The following is a 22,316-nucleotide window of genomic DNA, read 5'->3' on the forward strand; positions in this document are numbered from 1 at the left end:
GGCTTACTATTTACCTGATCGCCTGTGGAGGCTGTGCCTTTCATAATTTTAAATGTATGTAAACAAGCTTTTGTGGCCACCAGAACTAGAAGGTACCCTGTGTTGAGGAGGAATTTATTGGCGTATTTGGAGGCAAACATATCACTGAATAAACAATTGAGGAGAAAATAGTTTAGACTAGAGTTAAAGGGGTCTGTATTCACTATACAGAGGAAGTCAGGGCAGATGAGGTCAGGTGTTGCTATACTAACCTTAGTGTCATCATGGGCATCATAGGAGCTCCTGGGCTCTGGTATTGTGCTAGTGGTTTACTTGGGTGGTGGCAACTAGGGCATGTCCACGTCATAATTATTCATCAAGCTGTGCACTTGTGATTTCTAAATTTTTATATGTAATATTTTAATGAAAAAATACAAAAGCTAAAAATCTTAAATTTAACATATCACTGTACAATGTTAATTGCTTACAGTATATACTTTAAAATACTTATGTGAAGGCTCCCGATGCTTATTGTTAGTCCTTATTTTTCTTCCATCTACCAAAGCTTTTTGGTGGGTTCTTTGTTCAGGACCATGGCGATGAATCAGTTGGTGCTGAGTTTTCAGGTTGTAAATAATCTGATGAAGTCGCTCTTTCTTCCTCTCTCATGGCCATCCCCTCCCCCACCCCTATCCCCATCCCCATCCCCACCCCCATCTCTCATCTCCGTCTCTATCTCTAGCTCTGTCTCTATCTATCTATGTATTATAATGTTTTCAGTAAAAATAAAAGGAAGTGATCCAACCAGTTTAAAAATACACATTTTTGAAAAGTTTTTAATCAAAGTAATAAATGTACATAATATTTATAAGTTGTACACCACCCCTCTCTCCCTACCTCCAGATCTTTACCCTGTAAACCACTTTCCATGTTTTAGCTCTATCTTCTGTATTTTTCATCCTTAAATCTATAAAATATATCTGTATTTTTACTTCTAGATTTTATTACTTTTCGGTATTTTAAATTGTCTTCCTAGTATAGAAGATAAGGATTTAGTGCTCCTATACCACCTATCTCTCACGCTCCCCCTTCTTCCAAATGTTTTCATTGTTATAACTTAGTTAAATTAACTAATTATAATAATAAAATTAAGTAAGTAGTATTCACAGCTGATTCTAATAAAATTCTAGTATTGTGTTTCTGGAATAACTTCACTCTTTCCAAGGGTCATTAATTGCCATTCATTGGCTTAGATTTTCATATTCCAATCCCAGGTTCCTAAAAGACTTTCCGCTAAAAGTTTAAAAGTTCTCTCAATATTTACAAACACATAGGTTATTATTTTTTAACAGCTTTGGTTTTTTCTGGGAATCAGCCACTGGAGACTCTTTGTTCTCTAGATCCCTATGTAGCTGTTTGTCCAGCATCATAGCTGGATTCCTATAGAGCTGTTTGTTACCTGCTACTCATGGCTTCCTCTTTATTTTTTTTTGGGGGGGGGGGGTGGTGGAGGTATACTTCCCAGTGAGAAAGAATTTATAGATTAATTTGATACAAAATTTGACACAATATTAAACCTTCTAACCCATGAATGTGGTGTGTGTGTGTACGTTTGTGTGTGTGTGTGTATGTGTGTATATTCCTTTAATTGTTCTAATCAGTGTTTTCTAGTTTTTAGTGTAGCTGTGTAACAAAAGTTAAATTTATTTCCTAAGTATTTTGTTTGTGATACCATTATAAATAAACTTTTAAATTTTAATTTTTAAATTAGTTGATGTTAGTATATAAAAACACAACTGATTTCTGTATATTGGCTTGTATTATGTGACTTTGCTAAATTCACTTATTAGTTGTATAGTTGTTTTGTAAATTCCTTAGGATTTATATACAATTATGTCATCTGTGAATAGAGGTGGCTTTACCTCTTTCTTTGTTATATTTATATCTTTTATTTCTTCCTCTTGCCATATTGACCTGGGTAGGAGTTTTGCCTGTCTTTGAACTTTATATGCACGAATCATAAAATCTTTACTGTTCTCCATTTACTTCTTTCACTCAACAGTAGTTTGTGTTATTGCATATGTCATGATTAAGTATAAATTATTCCTTCTGTGTACCTTATGGTATTCCATTGTATGACTATGTCCAAGTTCCATTGTTGAAAGGATGTGCATTTTCTGTTTAAGACTGCTACAGCTGTGCTTCTATGAACATTCTAGCACATGTCTGCTATGGGCATTTCTGTTGGGTTTAAACATCAGAGTAGAATTTCTGGGTCATAGTATAGAGGATATGTTACTTTCCTTTTGTTTTCCCTTATGAGTATTTACTGTGTGTTTAATTTTCATATTAAACAAGAAGTCAGCCCTAGCTGGTTTGGCTCAGTGGGTAGAGCATTAGCCTATAGACCAAAGGGTCCCGGGTTAGATTCCAGTCAATGTAAGTACCTCAATTGCAGGCTCCTCCCCAGCCTGGACCCTGGTTAAGGCACATGCAGGAGGCAACCATTTGATGTGTTTCTCTCACATCAATATTCCTCTCTGTCTTTCCCTCCCTTTTCCACTCTCTCTAAAAATCAATGGAAAAATATCCTTGGGTGAGGATTAAAACAAAAACAAAACAACAACAAAAAAAAAACACACAAGAAGTCAGTCATATTTTCCTCTTTTAATTCCTTGCTCTGTTCATCAGGATTTGGATCAGAGATCCAAGGACTTGATAAGAAAAGTAGACTCTCTGCTTTTCTTATCAAAGGAAGGGGTGATGACTCCATCTTCTTTCTTATGGCTCCTTTCTGTCTGCTGTGTTGCCCCCTCTCATGGTACTCCTGCCCTGGGCTTCCAAAACTGTCTCCCTCAACAGTCTCCTGGATCTTGTTTTCCTCTTCTAATCTATGGTAATTCAAACAGAACTATTCCTACTAAAAAGCTATTCAACTTCAACCAAACTAGAGCATATGCCTTTTTTTTTTGACCTTCAATATTTTTTAAATTTTTCGATTGTAGTTGATATACAATATTATATTAGTTTCAGGTGTACAACCCAGTGATTAGACATTATATAACTTCCTAAGTTATCACCCCAATAAATCTGTACCCATCTGACACCATACATATTATAATATTATCGACTATATTCCCTATGCTATACTTTACAACCCCATGACTACTCAATAACTTCTAATTTACACTTCTTAATCCTTTCACCTTTTTCACCCATTCCCCACTTCCCTCTCATCTTCAAGAAGATCCATTCCATGTAATACTGGTTTGGTGCCAATGGACTCCTGTAGCTTCTTCTTGTCTAGAAAACTCTTTTTTTATTTTTATTTCTATTGCACTTTGTTTATTTATCATGGACATTTGGGTTGTTTCCAACTTTGGACAATTGTGAATAATACAGCTGTGGACATTGGTGTACAAATGTCTGTTAGAGTCTCTGCCTTTTTTTTCTTTTTAGTTATTGAAAGTTCTAGATCCCTCAGCCCAACCTTCCCCCTCTCACAGTCCAGGAGCCCTCAGGGGCAGGAGGTGACCTGGTGATCAGGGGAAGGCGATGCCCCATCACACCTCTGCTGCTGCCATTGCTGGCAGCGCAAGCCTCAGCCAGTCCTGGTTACCTGACCCTTGGGCGGCCCTGGGCGGCTAGGCAGCCCCCATCCAAGGCTTGCCTGCACCTCAGGTCAGCTCTGGGCAGCTGAGGGGCTGAGGGGATTGGGGGACTCCAGAGGCAGGTATGCGGAGCGGCTGGGCCTGCCTGGGGGCAGGCCTGGCCTTGCTGCGTGCCTACCATCCCAGCGGGGCTGAGGGTACTGGGCACCACCATCTTTGAGGGTGTGGCAGTCAATTAGCATATTCCCTCCTTATTGGCTGTGGGTGTCACCATCCTTTAGGGCGGGTCAGTCAATTAGCATACCCCCTCCTTATTGGCTGTTGGCGCCATCTTTATGATGGCTTGAGGATCAATTAGCATATTCCCTCTTTATTAGATAGGATTACAGATGTTCCCTTTGTTTCCCCATTGACCACTTCTAGCCTGCCCCCTCCCTCTACCCCATGCCTTCACCACACTATTGTCTGTGTCCATGGGTTATGCATATATGCATACGGGTTCTTTGGTTGGTCTTTTCCCATCCACCTACCCACCTCCACCTTCCCTGTGAGATTGGACAGTCTGTTTCATGCTTCTATGTCTCTGGATCTATTTTGTTCATCAATTTATTTTGTTCATTAGATTCCACATATGAGTGGCATCATGTGACATTTTTTTTTCTCTTACTGGCTTGTTTCACTTGGTATAATACTCTTCAGGTTCATCCATGTTGTCTCAAAGGGTAAGATAGCCTTTTTTTACTGCTGTATAGTATTCCATGTAAATGTACCACAGCTTTTTTATCCACTTATCTACTGATGGGTTATTGGTCTGTTTCTAAATCTTAGCTATGGTGAATTGCATTGCTATGAATATAGGTCCATATAATCTTTCTGAGTGGTGTAAAGTTTTTATCTGTCCTTTGATTCTAAATGATATATTTGCTGGGTGAAGTAATCTTGGTTGCAGGTCCTTGCTTTTCATCACTTTGAATATTTCATGCCAATCCCTTCTGGCCTGAAAAGTTTCTGTTGAGAAATCAGCTGACAGTCTTATAGGCGCTCCCTTGTAGGTAACTAATGGCTTTTCTCTTCCTGCTTTTAAGATCCTTTCTTTGTCTTTAAACTTTGACATTTTAATTATGATGTATCGTTGTGTGGGCCTCTTTGGGTTCCTCTTGTTTTGAACTCTCTTTGCTTCCTGGACTTGTATGTCTATTTCCTTCACCAGGTTGGGGAAGTTTTCTGTCATTATTTTTTCACATATGTTATCATTTCCTTGCTCCCTCTCTCCTCCTTCTGCCATCCCCATGATGCAAATGTTGGTATGCTTAAAGTTGTCCCAAACGCTTCTTAAACTATCCTCATTTTGGATTCTTTTTTTTTCTGTTCTGATTAGTGTTTTCTGCTTCCTTATATTCCAATTCTCTGATATGATCTTCTGCTTCATCTACTTGACTATTGATATCCTGTAATGTAGCCTTCATTTCGGTTAATGTATTCTTCTTTTCTGACCTTTTTAATATGTTTTCTAGTTCCATTTTTATGTTTCCTGTCTCTTTGTTGAAGTTATCATTAATTTCATCTACTAGTAAGTATTTTGAACTAGCGTTTTGAACTCTGCATCTAGTAGATTTTTGGTTTCCATTTTTTTTAGTTATTTTTCTAGAGTTTTGTTCTGTTGGTTTTTTTTTTGGGGGGGGGGGGGATACATTTCTTTGTCTCCTCATTTTGGCAGCCTCCCTGTTTTTGTTTCTATGTGTTAGGCAAAGCTGCTATGTCTCCTGGGCTTGGTAGAGTGTCCTTATGTAGTAGGTTTCTGTAGGGTCCAGTGGCACAGACTCCCCGTCACTAGAGCTGGGCACTCCAGGTGTGACCCCATGTAATCTGTATACACCTTCTGTTATAGTTAAGCTTTGATTGCCATTGGCTCATCAATGGGAGGGATTTACCCCCAGACAATTGGCTATAAAAACTGGCTGAAACCAAATTAGCTGTGCCAGGCTCATTCCAAGAAATAGAACTTACCTCAGTGGGGCCCTGGTTCCTTCTCTGTTTGCCCCTTAAGTGTGTCACTTGTGGAGATGCAGGGCCTCCCAGGAGGTGCAGGCTAAGATCAGCCGTTACCTGTGTCCTACCTGGTACTACCTGGCCTGAGCTACAAAGTGATCTGCATATGGCTGCTACTTGTGCTGGTCTAGGAAAGGCCAAGCTGAGAACCAAAGCTGGCTGCTGCTAGTGCCAGGCCTAGGGTCACTTAGCAAGAGGTACAAAGCATGTTGAGGCCAAATGCTGCTTCTTTGAGAAATTTTAGGCAAGTCTGAAGCATGAGCCAAGACAGGCCATTGGTATGAAAAAGCCACTGGAAACAGCTTGGGTGGACCTGTAAGGTGGGTGACGCAGGGTCTCAGGTAATCACCAGTGGTAGCCTGGTTGATGGAGACTCAGAAATGGTGGCTGCCCACTCTGTTGGGGGAGGGCTCAGCAAAGGAACAGTAGCCTCTGCCAGCACTTACGTCTGGAAGAAAGCTGCCACTACCCAGCTCTCATCCTGATGCCAGATAATTTAGTTCCTCCCTGTATGTCCCTAATGTCTTTTAAGCTGCTGCCTCAGTGCTTCAGAGTGAGTGAATACAAGTAAGTCCATGAAATGGGCCCTTTAAGAGGATCTTCCTGGGACTCCGGCAGCCTCTGTCTCACTTAGCCACAATCCCCACTGGTTTTTACAGTCACAAGTTATTGGGCCTTCTCTTCCTGGCTCTGGAATGCTGGGGCTGGGGGGTTGATGTGGGGCTGGGTCCCCTTGATCCTCTAGAGGGACCTCTGCAGATGTATATTTCACACATGGGTGTGGGACCAGCCTGTTCCACCTCTGTACCCCTCTTTCCAATCTCGATGTGGCTTCTTTATATCCTTAGTTGTAAGACTTCCATTCAGCTAGATTTCAGAAGGTTCTGAATGATGGTTGTTCTGTAGTTTAGTTGTAATTTGAAGTGGTTGTGGGAGGACTTGAGGACCCATACTGCCATGTTGGCTGGAACCCAGCACATGCCTTTCTGGCAGTCATAGGCATTTCAAAGGCCCAGTTAGGAGGGGGAGAAACCCTCTCACTATCTGAGAATTGAGTTGCTTCGTTATTGCAGGTAGCTGATCCTGGGTAGAGGGAAAGCTGAGGGATATAATATCATTCAAATACTAGTAGTTTAACATCTTCATAGAGGTAGAAACATTTAAGTGACAAGTAGAAACATTTCAGCACCCCTTTCCCAAGGTCTCTATCCTGATCCTGTACCCCCTTCCAAAGCTCTCTGCCCTGATCCTGTACCCCCTTCCAAAGCTCTCTGCCCTGATCCTGCACCCCCTTGCGAAAATTAAGATCTGAGGATTACTGGAAGAGCTCACTCACCCTTTTTTTCACCTATCACCTTTTTTTTTTATATCAACTTTTTAAAGAATAATTGAAAAGCTGTCCAAAATGCAGATACCTATCTTTTTTAAAGTATTCTTAAAATCCCTTGGAATACTAGCTTTTTTGGAAGTGAAATCAGAATTACAATTATAAAAGATAATAAAAGAACCCCATTGTAAAATAAAGAATACTAAAATAAATAATCTGATTTTTCATTCTACATATTTCCTAGATCTTGAAAAACTATATGCAGAATTTTTCCTGGCTCCTGAAAAATGATACATAAAAATTTTATTTAGCCTTTGAAGTAAGGAAAACCTAATTTTGATCCTAATATAGTACATACCAGCTGGGGGCCTGGCTTGTTACTTAGCCTCTCTGAGCCCCTGTTTCCACATCTATAAAGTGGGGATAATAAAACCTACTATTATCAGGCTCATATAAGATCAGGTAAAACTTTTCACATGGTGCCTAATACGTAGCAAGTCTGCAAATGATTTTCTCTTATTATTTCAAGAATGATACAGTTATGTTTTGTTTGCTTTTTTAAAATTCAGTATCAATAAAAGCAACAGATATAAAAATAATTAAAAATATATATGAGCAAAGTTGGTACAGAAAGGACACAGAAAATTTATTTATAAATGTTGTAAGTTAATGAACTTAAAGTTTTATTCAACATTTCTTTGGCTATTTTTAAATCCAAGGCAAAAAAAATCTCTTTCATGACCCTCAATGAAAACAATGCACTAATGACCATTCACTTTAAATATTTATAGAAAGTTTAGTGGAGGAAGTGAGCTAAACCAAGGAAGGAGTTCCTCTGAGACCTCAAAAGAATGTTTCTGAGCCATGCCAGTGTACCTCTCACCCCAGAAGAATGGTCAAGTAATCCTGCCCTTCTGTCTCTCCAGGGAGAAGCTGGCGGTGGCCCGACTGCAGCGAGAAGTTGCCGAAAGGAGAAGTGAGGGGGCCATGGTAAGTCCTGGCTGGTCTGCCCTGATCCTGCACCCCCTTCCAAAGGTCTCCGCCCTGATCCTGCGCCCCCTTCCAAAGTTCTCCGCCCTGATCCTGCGCCCCCTTCCAAAGTTCTCCGCCCTGATCCTGCACCCCCTTCCAAAGGTCTCCACCCTGATCCTGCACCCCCTTCCAAAGGTCCCTGGTTTGAAAGGCGTTTTGTCTCATGACGGATACTTAAGGAAAGTATTCGCTTGCAGCAAACTGAATGCTGTATTTGTATATAATGTGTTTATAATGTAGCCTAGACAGCTCTGCCATTTACAGAGGGGGGGGGAGGGAGGGAGGGAGGGAGGGAGGAGAGAGAGAGAGAGAGAGAGAGAGAGAGAGAGAGAGAGAGAGAGAGAGAGATAGAGATTATGAAAAATAACTATTTGGGCTTTGAAGAGGATGTTCAAATGGTAATAAGTCTTCATTTTCTTGATGTACTGAATGCCCAGGCTTCCAGCTGTGAGCAGGCTGTCCGTGAATGAGCAATCTTAGGTTTTCAGATAAGGAGAGTTCAGCATGACTCAAGCATCTCAGTCCTTCAGACCTCAAATACAGACCACCCTAAGGAACACTTAGATGTTCGCTAATGGCATTGTATATTATTTTCTTCTAACTGTTCTAAGGGCATCTCTCCCTGTCCTTTTCAGCACGTGTCATTAAGAAAACTGTGGTCTGAATTGTACTAAAAGTTGGTATGGTTGTTTTGGTCCATTTCAACCTCATTTTATGGGTGGTCTTTGCCAAAGTATCTGCCTGTATACTACTCTAACATCAGAGATAGCTGTCTGGCGACCCATATGCATATGTGGATTAACTGCTGCTGCTACCTCTGAGGGGGGAACATGTCATGCCAGATTTCCCCCCACTTATGACAATACAATAGAACATGTATAATTTCTCAGCAAAAGAATTAGCTTTTTTTTTTGAAAAAGGGAAGTGATGCATTTTTAGATCCTGAAAGCTGCTTCCATTTGATTTCATGAGAGTTAATTGATAATCAAGCCACTGAAAAGAGTAAGATTTAAAAAATATGCTGGCCTCACTCTTCTCTGAAAGAGGGATAGCAAAGGGCTGCAGCGAGGGGCTGCAGGTTGAGTGGGCCCTGGAAGGTGCCTTGGCCTGGAGCAGTTAAAATACTCACGGGATCACGTGGTTTGCTCTGCTCCTGATCTTAATGCAAAGAGGACCTTGAATGTTCAAATAATACGAAGCAACTGCTCACAAGCATTTTTGAGCGATGAATTGGAAATAAGTTGGAGAAAATGAAGGTTTAGTCTAATGGTACACTGAAAATCTTCAATGTGGTGTTTTCCTGCACTACTAAACGTTTAGGGCCAGGCCATTCCTCAGTATTTCACCCTTTTGTTTGGGGCTTATTCCTACTCCTTCGCTGTGATCCACTGACAGTGAGGAAGCTTTCTCAGGTCTCAGTTGCTTCATTTTTAAAACTAGGAGGTGGGAATTGTATGATCCATGATCCCATCAGCTTGGTGGATCATGCTACTGGACATTTTTTCATAGAAAGATTATATGATTGGGAGCCCTTTCTGATAATAACTAAATAATAGTTAAGCTCCTAAAAAGAACAGGCCACTGAAGAGTATATCTCTCTGACTCTGACAGTGAATGGGCCTGAGATGAGGTCATCACAGACAGATAACTCTCTTGCCTTTTACAAAACAAAACCCTCCTTTAAAACATTATAAATGTAATTGTTCAGTGCAGAAAATACCCAGAAAACACAGGCAAAAAGATGAATTTGATTTCTATAAAATAACATTGGGAAAGTTTCCGGTTTTTTATTACTCTTAATTTAATGACGGCAATGAAAGAATCACATTTATGCATGGATTGATTTAGCACCCACTGTGTGTCCAGTAACATTCTAGGCGCTGGGGAAACAGTGGTGAAAACAAAACAAAACAAAACACAACAAACAAACAAACAAACAAAAAAAGGCAAGAGTCTGAGAGTTTATATTCCAGAAGTTGTGGAAACAGATATCCCATGTAATTAGTGTTAGATGGTGGGACCAGCCATGAGAAAATAAGATCAAGGTAGGGGACATGGGGAGTTTAGGGCCTAGCTATATTAATTTCAGTAGTAAGTCACTGAAAAGCTAATGTTTGAGCAAAAATCAAAGTGGGTGCAGGAGTGGACCATGCACCCCCTTCCAGGAGGAGCATTCCAGGCAGAGAGATGAGCAAGTGCAAAGGCTGCCACCTGAGAAAGCATGGGACAGGATGGCTGGAGGGGAGTGATGGAGAGGGCAAGCAGTAGAAGGTGATGTCAGAGAAGTGATGGGGCAGAGGGTAAGTCACCGAGGTCCCCCAGGGTTCCCTGGTTCCTGCTCTGGGTGGCTGGAGCCTTTGGAAGCCTTTGAGTGAGGCAGTGATGTGATTGGATTTACCACTGTTCATATTACTGTTATTTCCCCCTTTCATAATTTATCACACTTCTATTCCATAGAGACACCATAAGCCCTGATTTTCTTTAATGTCCTTTATTTTGTTTGTTTTTCAATATTTTTTCCTCTTTCCTTACCTAGTCAAACCCCCCTGAGTTTTCTCCTTAATTATAAGCTTGAGCTTTTCTGCTCCTAGGATTCATTTATTTCTAAAGTCCTGGTTCTTTCATCTGACAGCTCCTTAAATCAGGAGGTTTTATTAATCCTCCAAATTTAATTCTTGCTGTTCCAAGCCCAGGACTTTTGTCATGCCTGTAGCAGAAATGGAAAAGAGTGCATCACAACCAGATCACCTCTTGTTTTAAAAGATTACTAGGTATAGCATTCTGTGTTTTGATACACACACACACACACACACACACACACACACAATGGTATGCAAAATTATTTAAGAAATATTTTCAAAAAAGCTATATAATTGAGGCAGGTCGTTATTTTTAAAATCATTAAACCTGTTATAATCAATGAACGTGTTATAAATAAAGTCTTTAATGCAAAGCATGCCTTTATTACAATTTGACTTAATGCAATAAATCTCTGATATGTTTTAGGAATAGTACCCAAGGCACCATTCTTTTGATAGTTGTTTTATTTTTTAACATACTTTTTATTTGGGAATGGTTTCAGACTTATAGTAAAGTTGCACACCTGCAAACCGTTTAACCAGTTTTGTAGTGTTAACATCTGAACGTAACTATAATATAATTATCAAAACTAAGAGATTAACATTGCCATATTAATATTAACTAAACTCCAGGCTTTCTTAGAATTTCACCAGGTTTTCCAGTAATGTTTCTTTTCTGATCTGGATTCACTCCAGGGTACCGCACTGCCTGCAGAGAGGTTCCCTTCTGATGACTAGTTGACACGTGTGTGGGAGGAAGAATATGAGCTTGAGGATGAGATAGGTCTGGATTCAAAGTCTGGCTCCACCAGCTGTTAGTTGTATGTCCTCAGGCATGGTATTTTATTGGTTTGTATGGATTATGCATGCCCTATTGTTCTGTCAACTCAAGTCTTTGGGAAGGCTTTCTTTCAATATTAGATGTTTCATATTTGCTTCCTTTGTTCTTAACTCTTTCTTCTATGAAATAACTACAAACATTGTTTGCATACTTCTTTCATTATTTTTCACAAAAGGCTATAAGATTATATTTCTCTTAATTCTGGGAAATTGTGTTTCAGCTTGTGCTTCCTCTCACAGGCTCGGTTTACTACAAGATCTCTTCTGTCCTTCAGACTCCAATGTCATCTATACTAATAAAAGGGTAATATACTAATTAGACTGGGTTGACCAGCCATCTTCTGGATGTCTGACTTCCTTCCAGACAAAGCCATGGTGATGGGGACCGAGGCAGAGGCAATTAGGGGCAATCAGGCCAGCAGAGGAGGGCCATTTGGGGTGAGATCAGGCTGGCAGGGGAGGGCTGTTGGGGGAGAGATCAGGCCAGCAGGGGAGGGCAGTTAGGGGCGATCAGGCAGGCAGGCAGAGGCAGTTAGGGGCAATCAGGCAGGCAGGCAGAGAGGTTAGGGGTGATCAGGCAGGCAGGCAGGCAGGCAGGCACAGGCAGTTAGGGGCGACCAGGCAAGCATGTGAGTGGTTAGAAGCCAGTGGTCCCAGATTGCGAGAGGGATGTCCACAGGGATCGGGCCTAAACCAGCGGTCGTACATCCCCCAAGGGGTCCCCGATTGGAGAGGGTGCAGGCTGGGCTGAGGGAACCCCCTCCCTCCCATGCATGAATTTCATGCACCGGGCCACTAGTTTTAAATATTGTTGTATGTGAAAAGGTCTATTCCACCCAAGAGTTGTAAAGATATTCATTCTCATTATCTTATAGAATATATATATAGTTTTTATTTTCTGCATGTAAATCTTTGAAAATTCTGGGTAGAGTTAAATTGGTGTGAGGTAAGGATAAAAATAATGTTTTTGCAAACCAATAGTCATTTTGCATCATGTATTGAACCATTTAACCTTTATCATAGTCCAAATACCTGTGTCAATATGGATCAATTACTGGACTGACCATACTCTTCCATTAACTTTTATGGGGGGAGAGAGAGAGAGAGAGAGATAGAGAGAGAGAGAGAGAGAGAGAGAGAGAGAGAGAGAGAGAGAGAGAGACTGGGAAATTGGCTTCCTCCTGCATGCTAGGGATCAAATGAGCAAACCAGGTATATGACCTTGACTGAGAATCAAATTCACAACCCTTTGGTACTCAGGCCAATACTCAAACACTGAACATACCATCCAGAGCTCTTCTGATCATATTTATTTCTGCAAATTAGTAAAGACAATTTTACTTATTGAATATAAGTAAGAGTTAATAATGTATATTTGTATTTATTAAAGAGCAAAAGTATTTTATATGTACGTATGATACAATAAAATATCTCAGAGAGAGTATTTCACGTTATATAAACAATGGCTTAAATAGAATTGCTGTTTTCTTATGTTTATTTTTTTATTTTAGAAGAACATTACTTCTCCCACTGTTAGTTCATCTTTGTTTTTGATTGAAGAGATATTTGTATCTACAGAGCACTAATATCCTACCAATCACAATTTTATTAAAATGCTTGGGCTATAATTATGCAATATATCAACATTCTATGGTTTCTTATCATCCCAGTGATTAAATTCTATTTGGGAAAAATGAAGATACAATTTCTTCATTACACATGTAAAGGCACTAAGGAGACACAGGGTCCCTGCTTACCCGCTTAGAAGATGCCCTCTTCCCTGCATCCACAAATTCAGACACTGGCCTCCTGTTACCCTACTGTCCTACCACTAAATTCATAGGCACGCCCCCTTTTTGTTCATTTGGCACGATGCACTTCCAAGGAGTAATGATCAAAGACTGAGGTATTGACAGTTGGATAAGGAATTTGAGAGAAAGAAGAGTTTGAGGATGTAGGGAGATCGGGACGTCTGGACCTTCCTTGTTGGAGAATGAGGCAGACTTGCAGTATCAGTAGCCCTCCCAGGTCTAGCTCCTTCAGTGCCATGGTGTGGACAGTCAGCTGTGGCACTAGTCCTGGAGTTGGCTGGGTTAGCTGATACTAACGTGGACAGAACCACTTTGAAGAAACTTCACTCCTGGGCCTGCACCTGTTCCTGGTTTCCAGGGGATCTCCCTTTAACAGCCGGGATCTCCTCTAACATCTGCATAGTGTCTGAGAGGTTTCCACCTAGTCTTACTTTTAACCTGCTTGTTCTCTGCCCTCCACAGCACGTGAGTGTATTTTTCCTTTGAGTAACTTGTAAAAAGCAAAAGTCACAGTGTCAAATACTTGTTATTTAAGAAGAAGAAATAATTTCTTTTCACTTAAGAGACAGGTGAAAACAGGAACATTGCACAAAGCCCAGGGGACGTTGCCTTGGCAAACTCTCAGGACTTTGCCTAGTGTGCCCTTCTCCTTGCCATTGCTGAACAGCTGTTTAGACAGCTATAGGGTCTGGCCTCTGACAGACAGAAGGCAGCCAAGAGGGAGAAAGTCAGAGTTTGAAAACCGAGGAGTAAGAGGGGCATGAAGCTACGGTCCCTAAACATGCCAATTCTCCTAGCTTTCTTAGGGTCAGACTTGGGTTTTGGTAGAATTAGAAAATGGGTGTTCACACTAGCCCAGTGTGTGCTACAGCTTACTTTCTAACTGCTAGTAGTCCAGGGCGGAGGTTAGGATAGGGAAAGGTGAGTTAAGCTTTTGAAAAAATTGAGGTATAGTTGACATATTTCTTTTGGGAACATAATATAAAGATTTGAGGTAATCACCACAATGAGTCTGGTTACCATCTATCACCTCACATAGTCACACATTTTTTTTTCTTGTGATGAGAACTCTTTAGCTCTCATCACAAGAAACTTGTCAACTACTTTCAAATATGCAACACACTATTACTAAGTACAGTCACCATGCTATACATTATGCACTCAGAAGTTGTTTATTTTGTAACTGAAAATTTGTCCTTTTTGACCCTCTCCCACCTTTGACACCATCAATCTGTTCTCTATATCTTTGAGTTCATTTTTTAAGATACTGCATATAAGTGAGAACATACAGAATTTGTCTTTTTCTGTTTGACTAATTTCACTTAGCGTAATACTCTCAAAATCCATCCATGTTATTGCAAACAAAAGGATTTCCTACTTTTTTATGGCTGAATAATATGCTGTTGTTTGTGTATACACACACATATTATATATAATTTTTTTATTTATAATATGTATGGCTAGTTTGTTTATTCATCCATTGGCAGCTTTCTTAGATTGTTTTCATGCCTTGACAATTGTAAACAATGCTGCAGTGAACATGGGGCTGCAGACATCTTTTGAACCCAGTGATTTTATCAACTTTGTATACATACCCAGATGTGGGACTGCTGGATCATCTGGTAGGTCTACTAGTGTTATTAATTGGGGGGGGGGGACTCCATACTATTTTACATAGTGGCTGCACCAATTTACATTCCTATCAGCAGTGCACAAGGGTTGCATTTCCTCCATATCCTTGCCAGCACTTCTTACTTGAGTTTTGATGACAGCCACTCTGCCAGGTGAGAGGTGCTATCTCATTGTGGTTTTGATGTACATTTCCCTCATGATTCGTGATGTGAACACCTTTTCATGGACTTGTTGGCTATCTGTATGCCTTCTTTGGAAAAAAAAAAATGTCTATTCAGATCCTCTGCCCATTTTTAAAATTCAATTGTTTATTTTTTTTGCTTTTGCGTTCCACAAATTCTTATATATTTGGATACTGGCCCCTTATTAGATAAGTGACCTGCAGTTATTTCCTTGTATTTGGTAGGTTGCCTGTTCATTTTGTTCATGGTTTCCATTGCTGCACAGAAGCTTTGTAGTTTGATGTTGTCCCTCTTGTTTATTTTTGCTTTTGTTGCCTTTGCTTTTAGTGTCAGATCCAAAAACTCATCACCAAGACTGATGTGAAAGAGCTGCCGATGGTTTCTTCCAGGGGTTTTATGGTTCAGATTTTACATTCAAGTCTTTATTCATTTTGCATTAAATATTGTGTATGGTGTAAATAGTGATCTAGTTTCATTTCTTTTGCTTATGGCTGTCCAGTTTTACCAACATCATTTATTGAAGAGACTGTCCTTTCCCCATTGTATGTTACTGGCTCCTTTGTCTGCTAAATTAATAAATAAATTAATTAATAAAATAAATTAATCTGCCACATATATGTGGGTTTAATTCTGGACTCATTATTCCATTCCATTGATCTATGTTCTATGCCAATACAATTGTTTTGATTATTGTAGCTTTGTAAAATAGTTTGAAATCAGGAAGTGTGATGCCTCTATTTTTGTTCTGTTTCTCAAGATTACTTTGGGCTTTTGTGTATGTGTGGTTCCATACAAATTTTAGAATTGTTTGTTCTATTTCTGTGGAAAATACCATTAGAATGTTGATAGGGATTGCCTTGAATTTGTAGGTTGCTTTGTATAGTATGGGCATTTTAACAATGTTCATTCTTTCAATCCATGAGCATGGAATACCTTTCCATTTCTTTGTGTCCGCTTCAATTTGTTTCATCAGGTCTTATGCTTTTTAGTGTACAGTTCTTTCAACCCGTGGTCAAATTTATTCATAGCTATTTTATTTTTTGATGTAATTGTAAATGCGATTGTATTCTTAATTTTTCTTTCTGCTAGTTTGTTACTATTAGTGTATAAAAATGGAACTTATTTTGGAAAGAACTTATTTTATCAGCATGGAAAGTTTGCACTTGTCTCTTTTTGTTAATTTACTAGTGTTAGAAGCAGTCAAGGCAGCTCAGATTAGTCTCATCCAAAGAGAGAAGCATCATTCTCAGTGTTTACATTGCTAAAATATACCCACTATATATATATATATTTGGAAAAAGAGCCAGGAGTGTTTTTTTCTTTCTTACAAAAGCCAACTTAATAAGTTAGAACGCCAAGTGGACATGACTTTCTAAGAGTTTAGAATGGTAGGTACCAAACTTTAGGACAGGTTTTGGAATATTTACTAAATTTTGGAAATAGTCCCTGCATTTTGCTTTGCTCATTTATCTATAGAACATATCCAGCAGAGAATAATAAATGGAGTCTTTGCTCCATGAAATTTATAACATAGAGTACTTATTATACAAATGCATCAATGTCATACTTTTCATGATCCCTGCCTATAGTCAGTGATATCAGAAATCAGTAACAGCCAAAAAATGGATCACTTTGAAAATTCAGTAAAATACTTTAAGTAATTCATTTTAAACAAACACAAGGGAAATTAAAAGTATTTCAGCTGAATGACTCTGAAAAGACTATATATACACAAACTTATGAGATATCAAATTAATATTTATGGTGTAATGTATCACTTTAAATGCATGGAGTAGATAGAAAAAGAAAATATTTAAATTGATTATCTCCAACTCAAGCACTAATAAGGAATAATAAAATAAACCTAAAGAAAGAAGAAAAAGAAATAATGGAACAAAACAGAAGCCAATGAAGCTGAAAATGAAGAAAGAAACTAGAAAACATTTTAGCAATACTAATTTATTCACATACACATAACAATCATAAGACAATTAGACATGTGAGCACTGGGTATTTGATGATATTAAGAATTATCATTAATATTCAATTCATTTATATTCTTAGTATTATGATTGGTTTTTTTAGTCCATATTGTTTAGGTGTGCATACAGAAATATTTACCAGTGAAATGCTGTAATGTCTGGGTTTGCTTCAAAACGATTTTAGAAAAGGGAAGTAGGTGAGTTTAGATGAAAAAAAAGGCCATATTTTATAACTGTAGAAGTTGAGGGTGTATTGTGCTTTTCTTTCTACTTTTATAGATGTTTAAAATTTATATGCTATTTTTTAAAAAATATGCATCCTAAAAAGCTGCCAGGCTCTGATGATTTTGCAGCGCAGTTCAAGAGTACCTTTAGTGTGGAGATACTATTTATACAAACTGGTGCTGAAAAAGACAATGAGAAAGCTATCCCCAACTCACTGTTTTAAAATAAACAACATTTTAGAAAAGTTAGTACAGAGATAGTACAGAGATAGTACTGAATTGCAAAGATAGTACAGAGATTTCCCATATGCTGCATACCAAGATACCAAGATTCCCCAATTATTAACATTTTGCATTTGTGTCGTACACTTGTCACAACTAATAAACCAATAATGATACATTATAGTTTCACCTGATGTCCCTTTTTCCATTTCAGGATTGTATCCAGGACACATGACACTCACCTGTCATATTTCCTTAAGCTCTTTTTGGTTGTGACAGATGCTCAGACGACCCTTGTTTTTGACGAACTTGGAACATTTTGAGAATGGGTTAGGTATTTGGGGGGATTTGTCTCATTGAGGTTTGTCTGATGTTTTTCTCATGATTAGAATGGGATATATTTTTTGGAAAGTAGACCACAAGTTAAGATGCCTTTTTAATTACATCACATCAAGGTTGCGTATTATCCATCGGACTTGTCACTGTTTAGGTGAGTGTGGTCTCCTGGCTGAAGCAGTGTCTGTCAGATTTCCACCGTGACGTTCCTCCCCCCTCTCCTTCCTTGCTGACCTCCTTGGACGGAGTTCCTGTGCACAGCCCACCCTGGAGAGGGAGAGCATCGTGCTCCACCTCCTTGAGGGTGAAGTGTCTGCATACATTATTTTGAATTCTTCTGCATGGGACATTTGTATATTCTTCCCTATTTATTTGTTCAGTTATTTATATCACGATGCATGCATAGCTATTTATACTTTGGAATTTAAACCAATATGAACTACTTGATTGTGTTCAAATTGTTCCAGCTTTGTCCATTAGGAGCTCTTTTAGTTGGCAAATTTATCCCTCTGACATACTCCTACCGTTGTGTTGTTTTCCCTCCCTCCCTCCCTCCCTCCCTCCCTCCCTCCCTCCCTCCCTCCCTCCCTCCCTCCCTTTTCTTCTCTTCCTTTCTTTTCAGTTTTTTATCTCAGTATTTTCTCATTTTCTGGCACACATGATGCTTCAGGCTCATTGTGCATTTCCTGTTACAGTCTTAGAAACGGCCATCTTCCCAAGGAGCACTGGTTCCTTGTAATGCACCAAGATCTGAGTGCTAGGTGCCAGCTCGCTTTTATGAGGCTTCTTTCAAATGGAATTTATTTCAGGAATGCACTGATTGCTTAAAATTAGACAATGCGTTAATATCATTGACACCAGGAATAGATCAAATAGAGAAAACAACATCTCAATAGATATAGAATAACATTTGATGAAAGTCAATATCAGTTTATGATAATTTTAAAAATTGTAGTCAGCCAAGAATAAAAGGGAATTTCCTTATTGACAAAGCGTGTCTATTGATAATCTTCAGTGAACATTGCACTTCATGGTGACATGTCAGAAGCATTCCTTTGAAATCTGTAACCGGAGCAGGACTCCTCCTGTCACTGCTTCTGTGCATTGCTGTGTGTCTGGTCCTAACAAGTGCGACCAAACAAGAAAATGATAACAGCGTTGGAATAAAAGCACAGTTTGTATTATTTAAAAATAATGATTGTCTAAATGAAAAATCAAAGGGACTCTTTAGATAAATTTTTAGAGGATTGTTGGATATAAAATGAATATACAAAAGTCAACAAAATGCCTACATATCAGTCATTAAATCTTACACAGTATACTTTAAAAAGATAGTGCTTGAAATAGTTTTTTAAAAAGCATGAATTCCTTTTTAGGACTGTATTGATACAGAAATTATTAAACATTATACAGATAAACCAAAATTAGCGGGGAGATATATCTATATTCTTGGAGGGAAAGACTCAGTACCATAATTATATCAACGTACCCCAAAGTGAGTTATGCGTTCCATGTAAGTTTTTAATTTTGAAGAGCTCCAATTTATCTATTCTTTTCTTTTCTCATATATTTTGGTTTTATATCTAAGAAAGCTTTGAATTAGTTTTAGTGTTGTTTGAGGAAGGGGTCCGACTTCATTCTTTTGCACATGGCTCTCCAGTTTTCCTGGCGTCATTTATTGAAAGGACTCCTCTTCCCTGCATTGAGTTGTCTTGGTGCCCTTGTTAAAATCAGTTGGCATGGCCCTAGCCTCCTTGGCTCAGTGGATAGAGCATCGGCCTATGGACTGAAGGGTTCCAGGTTCATTTCCGGCCAAGGGCACATACCTGGTTTGCGGGCTCAATCCCCAGTAGGGGGCATGCAGGAGGCAGCCAATCAGTGACTCTCTCTCATCATTGATGTTTCTATCTTTCTCTCCTCTTCCTTCCTCTCTGAAATCATTAAAGAAATATATTTTTAAAAAATCAGTTGACATGAATGTGAAAGTTTGTTACTGGACTTTCAGTCCTTTTCTATTGACCTCAATGTCTATCCTTGCGCCAGTAGAGTCCTGTCTTAATTACTGCAGTAATAAAGTGACACAAGTACTATTGTGTGGTAAGTTTTGCAACTGAGAGGTGTGCATCCTCCAACTTCATTCTTCCTTTTCGAAAGCTGTCTTCTAGGAGTTGGCATCTATTGATTGCCTTTTTCATTCCATTTCAGCGCTTGTTTTTTTGTATGCAGAGTAATTTTCTCTGATGACAGTCGAGTATGTGTTGTGAAAATCCAGATCTTATTTGAACCTCCTGCATTGCCAGGCTTCCAGTGACACTGCCCCGCAGGAGAAGCCGGGGCTCTGCCTTGTCACTGCTGCCAGGTGAGGGAAGAAGTGCAGGCCCCCCACCAGCCTCCACTGACACCCGAAGTGGTGCTTCTCATTGCTACTGGGAGGGCCAGGTCTCCACTAGGCCTGCCCCGATGTCACCCCACCCTGGTGCGAGAGGCGTAGGGGTGCCTTGTTACCGTTCCCCACATTGCCTTCACTGACACTAAGGGTGTTTGGCCCATTACCACTAAGCAATGGTCAAAAATGCGGTCTCTCCGTCAGGCCTCCTCTGACATCACCCGCATGGGGAGAGCCTGGTGGGGGAGGGCTGATTACTTCTGGGCAGAAGTAGAGCACTAGACTTCTCAGGTGCTCTCCACTCACTTTGTGGAATCTGGGGGCTCATTGCCACCTGACGAGGATGAAAGTCCTGGCTCCCTGTCTGGCCTTCTCTGACACCACCCTGTGGGGTTTGGGGTGCCTCATTAGACCCTCCCAGGTGTGGAAAGCTAGACTAGAAAATACCAGGAATGGAAGTGGAGACCTCAAATACATAACCACTTTTCACAATCGTGTAGTATGAAGGTGATAGCTGGGGAGAGGTATGGGGTCGAAGGAAGGTTTGGTTTTTTGTTTGTTTTTAATGGCTGGCACAGTGCTTGTTTACATTCTGAGGACAGCTGTATAGTTGAAGGGGGCCGAGTGAGGCTGAGGGAGGCTGTGCAGGAATGGTTTGGGAAGAGCTTTCTGGACCCCACTTCCTCTCATTCCTCTTCACAGTGTAGGTGGGAGGGCTGGGGACAGAATAGGGGCTGCGAGTGAATCCCTTTCCTCAGCACACAATGCTCTGGTTTGTTGTTGTTTTTCTTTGCTTCTAATGGCAATGAACTCTGTAGGGCTTGAGTCATTGTTAGCCTAAGCAAATACTAGGTATGATTGCGGGTGGATGGAAAACACACACACACACACACTATATATATATATGAAAAACCTCCTGTGTCACTGAAATTCTTATAGTATTGACTCCATTATTTCCAAACTGAAATCCTCTGCAACCTGGATTATTTAGTTTAAGCTCACAATGACTTTTGAGATGTTATATTTATTTTGAGACATTTGAGTTTTATATTTTTAAAATACTGATATCTTAACACCTTGGGGTGGGGTGTTGGGTGTAATAACAAAGTTTTCAGCTCAAAAAGGAAATAATGGGAGAATATTGCTTACACAGACTTAAATGCATTCGCTTCTGACATGTAGGTCAGACCCTGTGGTTGGGAAAGGGGAGCCGGGTCTAAACAGGCTGGACAAAGAAGATACTGCAGAGGGCTGTTGCAAAGAGACTCTAAATCCACATTTAAACTAGAATTTCAAACTAAATTCAAAACAAATAGTCTGGTTTTTTTTCATGTGCACACACTGATGATTTTCATATTGATGTAGACAGTATTGTGACATGAAATATAAAATCATTTAAAAGTGAATTCATGGTTATGTTACTTCATCAGGTGTTTTCTAATCAGAGAACACAAAGGAAACAGAAGTGCTATCATATGGAAATGTGTAAGGTTAGGAATAATTGTTAAGCAATTTTAAAGTTGTTTCAAAAATACAAATTCTGTGTTTAACTAAAGGACTATAGTAGCATTCTATCCAAAAACAGAGCGCAAGTGTAAATCTTAAAGGGAGTGAATTTGATGAAAGGCATTAGCAATTTCAAAGGTCTTAAAGTGATGTTTGGGGCATTTAAAAAAAAAGAAAGTGGTTCCATCTGTTAGTTTTTATTTATAACAAAAGGGGGGGGAAAGGAGATCATTTTGATCAATGTCTTTTTAATTCTTGGACTTGGTATAAAATAAATCACAGTGTTATGGCAGCTCATTTATAGAGGTTAACGTGGTATGATGTGGCCTTTCACGGTAGCATGGGTTTCACTTGCTAGCGCCTGGGACTTTGATTTGCCATATTACCTGCTGTGGTTTATGTGATGCAAAATAATTATTGGGGCTCCCTTGTCACAGTGGCCTATTCCACACCTGCACCCTTTTGTTGGGTGCCCGACAGGGATGCTGGATTTGAGGTCTCCAATGAATAGACGTCCTCCCTGCATAGTCCTCCTACACTGGATTGATTTATGGATGCATCAGGGTCTTTGTTAGCATGTAAACCCCTAATTAATTTAAAGCCTTCTGTAGAGAAATT

General features: G+C 39.6%; 1 protein-coding gene across 10 annotated transcripts in view; it reads left to right on the forward strand.

The window, feature by feature from the left end:
- Positions 1-22,316, forward strand: part of NCKAP5 (NCK associated protein 5) — a 941,160-nt gene that overhangs the window by 414,164 nt on the left and 504,680 nt on the right. For 9 of the 10 annotated variants that reach the window (XM_059704629.1, XM_059704625.1, XM_059704622.1 and 6 more), the window contains one exon: positions 7,893-7,956. The exons of the other annotated variant lie outside the window; for it this stretch is intronic. In XM_059704629.1, coding sequence (XP_059560612.1) covers positions 7,893-7,956 — 64 coding nt within the window. The remainder of the gene's footprint in view (positions 1-7,892; positions 7,957-22,316) is intronic. 10 annotated transcript variants of the gene reach the window in all.

The sequence above is a fragment of the Myotis daubentonii genome, chromosome 7 (assembly GCF_963259705.1).
Source record: "Myotis daubentonii chromosome 7, mMyoDau2.1, whole genome shotgun sequence".
Lineage (NCBI taxonomy): Eukaryota > Metazoa > Chordata > Mammalia > Chiroptera > Vespertilionidae > Myotis > Myotis daubentonii.